General features: G+C 40.0%; 1 protein-coding gene across 1 annotated transcript; it reads right to left on the bottom strand.

The window, feature by feature from the left end:
• Positions 1–502: 502 nt before the first annotated feature.
• On the bottom strand, positions 503–9,571 carry TIMM21 (translocase of inner mitochondrial membrane 21). Its single transcript, XM_063077335.1, has 6 exons — positions 9,001–9,571; positions 3,983–4,045; positions 3,784–3,881; positions 1,512–1,585; positions 1,318–1,423; positions 503–1,224 (listed from the first exon to the last, which is right to left on the bottom strand). Exons 1-6 carry the CDS (start codon positions 9,299–9,301, stop codon positions 1,120–1,122), a joined length of 747 nt encoding a protein of 248 aa, XP_062933405.1. The 5' UTR covers positions 9,302–9,571; the 3' UTR covers positions 503–1,119.
• Between the last annotated feature and the right edge of the window lie 15 nt (positions 9,572–9,586).

The raw sequence follows: 9,586 nt of genomic DNA, 5'->3' as shown, positions 1-9,586 counted from the left end.
AATCCCATTCCATTGAAGCCACCACAGAAAAAGATATTTCTAGACCTCTCCCAGCACACATAGCACTTATACATGTGATCAGGATCATTGTAAGCGAAGGCTGCTTTCTTCCAAATCCCCAGGAAATGCGCCAAATAGGGTGTCCATATTTAAAAAGTGGGGGGGGGGGGCACACAATTAAATGACTCTCATTTATTTCCATGCTTCTTTCGGCAGCATAAAGTGTTGGTGCGAGTTCTGAAGGGGATGGAGACACTTCATGAGTGCCTTCTATGGTCCAGGCACTTGCACCTGTCATCTCACTTGGTCACCCAAGCAAACCACAGAACAATGAGGTTTGACAAGGCTAAGGTACCTGTACAGGCCCACACACCTGCTGGGTAGACAGCCCGGGTCCACCCAGTTTTGGAGCAGGTACTTTTCCCAGTATGTACGAGGATGCTTGAAATGAAAAGTTCGTGGAAGGATTTATTTTATCTTTTTAATTCTATTTTCCCATGAACTTTCTGAAGCACCCTTGTACAATGGCCTCAATTAATGGAGGAGGGAAATATGAGATAGATTCCTAAAAATCATACAATGTATGTATACAATCTTTCTGTGATAATTTTGAAGAATGTATTTATCATTTGGTTCACTACAGTTCTCAAATATTTTCACATGTTCATCTCAAGTCAGATTCCACAGTAAATGGAGGGAAGCTGCTTCTGATATCTTTTGGTTAGTTTTAATTTCATTCTGCAGGCTTTATGCAGTCATACAATATAAAAAAAAGCATATAATACTGAAATCTCTTTTCTTTATTTACCTGGAGTAAAATTTTCAGTAACAAAAATTTCTCATCGTAAAGATGTTAAGTAGAGCAGAAAAGCAGAAATACCATTATGATCAACAAGTCAATAAGATAAAATAACATATGCTCTATCTCATATTTTTTCCACAAGAAAACCTCTAATTTAGTTTGTCTAAATGCAATAAGTATCCTATTACATTAACCATAACCTATACACTTTTCCCTGTCTTCTTTTGAGAAGATTCTGGAAGACAGCAGAGAAGATGAGAGCAGTGAGTCTGGGCCACTCAACATCCATCAGGAAGCAGCATCCCTGCTTGATTCTCTTAATTATCTTGGAATCGATTATCTTCAATGACAATAGTTCTTCTAGGATAGGATTCAACATCTACAAATATATATCGAAAGTCACATTCACCACTTTGTGGGTTCTGAAAAAAAAGTATTTGCAGGGGTTATTTTCCTTTGTAGTGCTTAAATGCCACTGTGCCCGAACCCCTTGGCTTCCCAGCCATGAGGCTCACCTCTTTCACCTCCACGTGCACCGTTCCATGCTTCCCTGGCTCGGAGCCCTTGATGTAGAATTTTACACGTGTGTGTTTCAGCCCGTCTTTTACATATTCAATAAAACTGTCAAGAAAATGACAGAACTTAAGTCTAAGTTCCTTTCATTTAAAAATTACCCCCAAGCTGTCCAAACTCAAGCAAACTGTGGTACCTGACGTGCTGCCTCCGACCGCGCCTGGTCATCTCCCCGTAGCCTTTAACAGGCTCACCAAAGACACCGATCACCTGCAGAATAAAGACAACTCTTCATTTACTGTTATTTTCTAAGCTTTGTAGGAAAATACTTTCTGACAAACCAAGTGACTTATTTTAGGAAAACAAAACAAAACAGTAAGCCTAGAACCCTTTCAAAAAAGAGGATCACAATCATGAAAAAACCGAAAAAAGAAAAGGTGATGCAAAAATCATTGGTAAATAATTTAAACAAATGTTTCATGCACAGAGATCAAAACACAAGAGGTTATGATGTTACTTGTAGTTTCAGAACAGTGCAGGTTCAAGTGCAGCTATTCCCAGTTGCCTCACAAAACCCAACAAAACAAGGGTACAAATATTTCTCTATTAGCCCCTTATGGTTTGAAAGTAAAATGTATGAACATTTCTATGAGATAAAAATGATTTTTCCAGTCACTAAACATAGTGTGCATGTGTGTGTGTGGGGGGGACAAGTAATAATGACAATATTTAAAATAAACCAGATCTACAGGTATAAATCAATTTTTCCTAATGGGAAAATTTACATGAAGTAGAAATGCAGTTTTATTGACTTTAAAATACAAATACTTTAGAACTCTCCCTAAAAAATACAAATTTGATGTCAAATTTAAAAAATTTGGCCCTCAACTCTATAAAATTTTTCGTATTTTGTGTCTTCATTGAGTATCATCAGCATGACATTTGCCAAGATAAATAAAAATGAAGGATATACAACAGATATTTAAGAACTGTGTAGCTGAAACAAATGAAACAAGTGTCCAAATAATTTACTAAATAAACACATCACTATCAGAACATTTGAATTTTCTATTTTTCAAGCAGGCATGGTGCTCTGCAAAGAGAAGGCCCTTAAAAAATGTTGAGAAAAATGTTAAAGTTTATTATTCATCGAGCTCTTAGGCAGCAAATTATGACTTTAATGATATCTCACTCTTTGTGTTTATTGTGTCGAGTTGTTTTGTTCAAAATGCTGAAAATTCTATGAAAGGCTGAGCTTGTGAATAACACAGCAGCTCTTCACATCTTTCCTCACAGAGATTTGTCCTAACATTTACTGAGATTATCACCCATGTTTATTTCTGTAGTCAGTAAAGAGTGTCTCTCAGACATAATTTGGACTCCCAATAGCTACAATGGGAACCTTCTGTATTCCCTGCTGATTTTTAACTCACTCAGGAATACTTCTCCCACTGTGCCTCCACCTCCACAGTTCCCACAGAGTGCCAGGGGTCCAATTGAGAGAAATCAGTGGATTTAAGAAGATGCCAGAGACCATGAGCTTCAATGGATGGAGCATTCAGAGCCAGTGCCCCCAGGAACACCAGCGCAGAGCGTCTATGCCGAGCCATCCACGGATTATGTCCCTTTCCCCTTGCTAGGGATTAAAAGTCTAGGTCTCCCTGACATTCCTGCTTGGGCTGTGTGGGGAAGAGCCCGATATTTATGATGCTATCTGCCATTATCTTTCAAGGTGAGATAGTTAGGATTTCAGTGAGTACTTCTGCTCAGGGAGTAAGAAACCTGGCATCTCACAGGCTACCCTGTGCAATCTAAAGCCTTCCTTCTGCACAGAGTTCTTCAAAGAATTGAGGCAGCTTTTCTATATGTCTGTTCCTCCCAGGGAATTGCTGAGGCTAAAAGCGTAAGTTTTGGAATCAGACAAACCTGGATTCAGGTTCTGCTCTCCCACAGTGTTCGTGATGGAGCTACTTAATCTCTGTATCAGTTTCCCCTTCTGCAAACTGGAGATGAAAGTAGTACCCAATGCAAACGGTTTCTGTGAGACTTAATAAAGATGGTTCACTGAGACACTAAGCATATGCATGGCACGTAATACATTCAGCTACTGTCGACAATTACACTATGATTATGAGGCCAAGAATCTGGCTGTTTTTAAAAGACTAGAAATTTATCTCATGAGTTTGATACTTTGGTGTATTCTAAGCATTTAATATCTATGAACAACTAATAAAATGACTCTCTTGTACAATTAGGGTGAAAACATCCATACAATGACCTTTGGGTGCTCTTAATCAAAGTGTTTCGAGAACAGAACAAAGACCTAATAACAATCACAATCCAGCCACTGTGTACCATTATATGAATTTCACTAGTTTCAAAACTGTTACTTGAATTCCTCCCGCTGCCTTCTCCCCAACATTTCTCTTTAGCATCAGAGTCCATGTAAGTCAAGCTTGAGAACTAACCTCAGGATGTGATCTGCATTTTTCTAAGGCTTTTCCATATATCTTACTAGGACTGGATGAAGAAAAGAGTTCTTTGAAAATCGTGTAAAACAAGCCACCTGAAAATCACAGAAAAAAGAAGATGAAGGAAAGCAAGACCAAGACAAAAAGGTAAATTAAAAGGATATTTAGGGGTGTTATACTTGCTGTTTTTTGCAACCTGTAATGCTGATTCCCACAAGCACCACTATTAAGTTGGTAAAATCTCTTCCAGCCTCTTTCACTGTAAAGAGAAAACAGCAATGCGTTACACGTGTGCTAGCTACAAGCAGGCGTGTTCGCTGCTCCATGTTTCTAGCAGGTGAAACACAAACTCAGGATCAAAGCCCGTGGGATCCATGTGTCTTCTGCAGCAGTTGTTCTCAAATCCCTGTGCATCAGAACCTCAGAATTCTTGGAACAGGGTCTAGGAATCTATATTTTTATTATATTTAATATTATAATTTCAATACTGACTTATAGGATGAGGAGTTCCTTTTAACAAGTGATCCAGTCCCTCAGACTGGAAACATCTGTCACACATTAGGCAACTCTGGACACCAGTCTGCCATTCACAGATTAAGAAAAGTGTTTGCTTTGTCAACCAAAGGGACAAGGGACCAAAATGGTCATCAACTCTTAACAGTAATGTTCCCAAATGCCATTCCCTACCCTCCACCAACTGGTGCATAAAATAAAGACAATTGAATTCAGCACAGGAATTTGGTTGGCCAGAAAGATTTATGAATTGAACAAACTTAAAAAATGAAGAATCGACACAGACAGTGTACTACTTATTTTTTTCAATCTAATTTAAGATGCACGTACTGATTAAATAGAAGTTCTGAGAATTAAATCCAATCAAGGCATTGTTATGGGACAGAATATATATGTATGTATAGCCATACATAAACACACATACTCATATACACCTATTTTCACATACATGCAAACAGCTGTATAACAGTACAATCACAATGACACTTTTTCACTGATGCCAAAAAAGTGAATCACCTCATGTTATTATATTTACAGATTAATCTATTCAGCACATTAGAAACCCAGACTTCTTAAATAAAAATCTCTTACAATTTTTTTTTTTCAGAAAAACAACAGAATTTTAACACAGATTGTTGTTACTGTATTGTTTCCCCCAGTTTTCTCTTTTGTACAAAAGCTTCTATTACTTTTATAAAACAACACTTATTTAAAAGTAGTCTTTAGCATAGCACAGTTCTTCAAGTTTTCAGTAGTTTCCTAACTTAAAAGATGTGATTCAAATAATAAAAAGATTGTATCTGCCAGAATCTATGTAATTCATGGGAGTGATCCAAATAATGATTGTCACCACAAATCCAATCTCCTTACCAAGGTTCAGAAGTTGAGAGGCCTACAATGAGAACATCTCATTCTATTCTCTATTAATGTCATGGAATAATCATCAATAAATGTTAACCAGCCAGCTATGTACCAAGCTCCGAGTTGAGAATACAGTAACAACTGTACTAATAAGTAGCCATGTTTGTCCCTATTATCCAAATTCCGTCATTGGCCCCAGCACCTGGACTCCTGGTTGGCCCTCCCAACACACTCATTCTTACCTTGCTTTGTGTACATGACAAGTGGTCTTCTCTATTCAATCACAAACAGCTACTGTGTATCTACTATGTGTAAAGCTGAATATTATCCATATTCCATACATTTTAAAAACTTCTGTTCAAGTATTACTTTATAGCTGTCTTCAGTGGAAGCTGCTCACTCCCTACCTTTCTCTTCTTGACCCTTTCAGAGTTGGCTCATTTCTCCCTGCTAAAGGTTAGCACTTCCTCCTTCTTGAAGATGAGGGGCTGGTGGTGTTTCTGCCTAGCAAGGCACGTGCCCCCCTCAGGAGGTTCTTCCACCTCCCCTCCTGGCCAAGTTACAACATAACTCATATGTGAGCTGGGAGAACTCATACAGCTGTATGTTTAAGGGTGGTATAATAAGGAGCAAAGAACACAAAACCGGCTCAGAGCACTGTCCTGTGATGAAGAATTCAACAATCAGGCGAGCACCTGAGGACTGATACACAACTAGGTTTGCTCCTGGAAACATGGAGACAGTGACTGGTCCACATTAAGGGGAGAAAAAATGCCAGAACAGACGTGGCAAACTGTGGAGAAAATGCTCAACAGGCTCAGAGCCTGAAAACCCACCAGCTGACTATGTTCCCTAGGAAAGCATGAAGGACACTGTTTACCAGAGCTGTAAAGGAACACTGTTACAGAGCAGCATTCCCTGACAGCCATGGGGATGAAAGAACGACCTGCAGAGAGCAACAGAGATGATTACTAGAATGCAGTGTTCTCAAGGGTAAGACTGATGGGCAGCTGACAAGAATATTGCTCAATTATATATATCATGAGGAATTAATTATGATGATCAGGAGGCTGAAGGCAGCCACTCTAAAGCAAAGTCATGATCACTACCCCAGTTTCTGCACCTGAGCCAATTTTCATACCTGGAACCCATTTACTGAAGGTCTCTCGTGTGGGACCTGAATAAATGTATGATTTCCCTGGTACTTTACCAAGAGACTTGTAGCTATCAACCTGGACACAGAGTCTGTGCTGACAATGATACCCAAGGATCCGAAGAGTCATCGTGCGTGTTCTCCGCATGCACCCCCGCCCCGCCCCTTCCCTTGCTAGGTGCGTAGGGGGCCATGTAATAAACAGTGTGGCTTGTAAGAAGGTTTCCCCACTCTGACTTCTGTGCCAGGGACTTATCTGGTAGTCATTCCCCTGATTTCCAAATGTGTAATCGTAATGAATACAGTAAGTCATTGGCAACAACCACCCCTACTTTAGCCCCTTTGGAGGTGGGTTAAGAGCTATCACAGAGGAAAAAGTTGAATGGGAACCTCTGAAATTGTCCCAACTGACCAAGATAGTAAATCAAAAACAGGATCACATCTAAGGGGGGATGGCAGAAAAAGTGCTATTCTTAAAGACCTAAAGATACAGGGGCAGTGGTTCCCATCATATTCCCATGTTAATTCACCAGGCTTTGCCTTACAAAAACCGGAGAGAGGCTAGAGAATGATAGTGGTTCACTGCAAACTCAACCAAGTAGTAGCCCCAATACAGACACAATGCTAGATATTGTAAGTTTATGGGAACACAATAGCACAGCCTAATGATCTGAAGAATGCCTTCTTTTCCATCTCTACTGAGAAGCAGCAGCAGTAGTATGTAGTAAACATGAAACAGATAATAGTTACATTTATGGTCATGCCAGGATTTGCTAATTCTCCCATGATCTGTCATAGTCTCAAGGGTCCAGAACCTTCTGGATCTGGGCTGTCCAATATAGTAGCCACTAGTCATTCATGGTGTTTTAGTCCGTTTTGTGTTGCTATAACAGAATACCCGAGACTGGGTAATTTATAAGGAAAAGAGGTTTATTTGGCTTACGATTCTGGGACAGCTTCATCTAGTATGGGCCTCAGGCTGCTTCTACTCATGGCGGAAAGTGGCAGGCAGCCGGTGGGTACAAGCAGATCACATGGCAAGAGGAAGCAAGAGAGAGAGAGAGAAGGTTCCAGGGTCTTTTTAAGCAACGAGCTCTCGCGGGAACTAATCGAGCGAGAACTCACTCATTAATCCCCCTTCCCCCATGGAGAGCATTAATCCATTCATGAGGGATCCGCCCCCATGACTCAATAAGTTTCCAACACTGCCACATTGGAGATCAAATTTCCACATGAGTTTTCGAGGGGACAACACATCCAAACTCCATCACATGGCTATTTTAATTAGTTAAAATTGAACAAATTCAGTTCCTCAGTCACACCAGCAACATTTCAAGTGCTCAATAGCCACATGTGGCTAGTGGCTACCATATTGGAATATACAGATTTAGAACATTTCCATCACTGCAGAAAGTTTTATTTGGACAATGCTGTGACATTCAGTAGAATATCACACTTGTCTACTATATCTATGCCATAATGTTAGAGCTAATAAGTAACAAGTGGCAAGTGTATTAGAAGGTTTCATAAGATGTGTGCTTCAAGTGTGAGTGATGGGCCCAACAAAGATTCAGAGGCTTGCCAACCACATCAGTGAAACTCATAGTGGTACACTGGAGCACGTCAGGACATCCTATCCCAAGAAATAAATTATTGCATCTTCTACCTACCACAATGCTTGATAAGCCTTTGGATTCTAGAGGCAGCATATTCCACATTTGGGAATACTGCACTCACTGAGTAACAAGGACGGCTATCACCTGTGAATGAGGGCCAGATTAGGGAAGGGCTCTGCAGCAGGGCCAGCCTGCAGTGCAAGCAGCACTACTGCTTGAGCTAGATGACCTGACATACATGCTGTTTGACACTTCCATGCCTTTCACCTCTGAATAACGCCTGTCCTTCATGCTGAACTGCTGTTATGAATGAAAACCTAGATTACATTTTTGACATATTCAGCAGATTACAAAACAATTAGTAAGAAACAATTCAAGTTTTTGGTAAAAAACTATTAGAAAGTATATGCATTGAAATGACACAAACCCAAATATTAACAATAGTCGTCTTTGCATGATATAATCATGGGTGTTTGAATCGCTTTCTTTGCCTCCTGTTATTTTTGTGACATGAAGAAATATACCATAAAAAAATTAAAATACCTGTGAAAACATCTCTGACTTTCCTTGAGAAAATTTCATTTCATCCTATTTCATATGTTCTTTCTATTACTGCACATAACATCTGAGGGCAAGGAATGTTTTCGACATCTTTAATTATGTAATCTATAGAGTCTAACAATATCTGAACACAACAGCAGTTACTCAACAAACGTATTTATTGAGGTGAACTACATAGTTTTCACTATTATGACTCACAAATCTCTTTTCTATTTATCGTATCCAATTACTCTCTATTACATACACCAGAACTAACACAAGTTGGGAAAAACTTCCTAGACATAATGCAACAAAGTTTTTTTCAAATTCAGAATCACCTTTCGAATCTGAGTCCAAATTTATGAGGAAAATTGTAGTCTTATTCTCCGGTCCTAAATTGTGTTTAACGGTTCTACTTTTTAATTTGCATGAATTGTTTTGTCATTTTTAGTGAATCTGGTGTAAAAGGGCATTGGCAGCTCCTGTCACGTTTGTTGGAAGACTGATCACTACAAAAGTATTCCTTTTTACCTTTCTGTGACGTTGAGATGGCGGTTTCCCCGCTCTGACTTCTGTGCACAGACACTTGCTTACTGCTGTCCTCTGCTTTCTGGGGACTCGGCCCGTGCGTCCAGATGGTTTTCTGGGTGACCCCAAAGATACATCTAGGTCGCACCGTTTTCTTCGGCTCTCGAAGCTCCCATCCGAAAGCGGGCCCAGTCTTCATGCAAGCTTTAAGCACGAAGTGTGGCAAAAACAATCGCTTCCCCGAGGACCTGTGCAGCTTCTCCGTATACCATACAGCTCGTAGAAAAGTACAAATCATGTTCATAGAAAACTGTTCCGCTTAGGAACGATGCTCACTACAATTAGCAAAGCTTCACGATCCACTAACACCCAGCCAGACACGTACTCAAGTCTACACACTCGCATTACAAGGCGTGTTAGGCAAAAATGCTAGCTCCAGCAGCGTATATTAAACGAAAAGTCTCCCGAGAGAAACTGATGTCCATTTTCCTTTCTGTCCTCTTTTTATTTTAATTAAATGCTAGGATTACTTTCCAGGCTGACATTCACACTCTGCCAGCCATGCCTTGGCAAGGCCACCTGGGAACCC

This window comes from Cynocephalus volans, chromosome 13 (genome assembly GCF_027409185.1).
Source record: "Cynocephalus volans isolate mCynVol1 chromosome 13, mCynVol1.pri, whole genome shotgun sequence".
Taxonomy (NCBI): Eukaryota; Metazoa; Chordata; class Mammalia; order Dermoptera; family Cynocephalidae; genus Cynocephalus; species Cynocephalus volans.
Note: the sequence above shows the minus strand (reverse complement) of the source record. Positions and strands in the feature narration are given on the sequence as shown.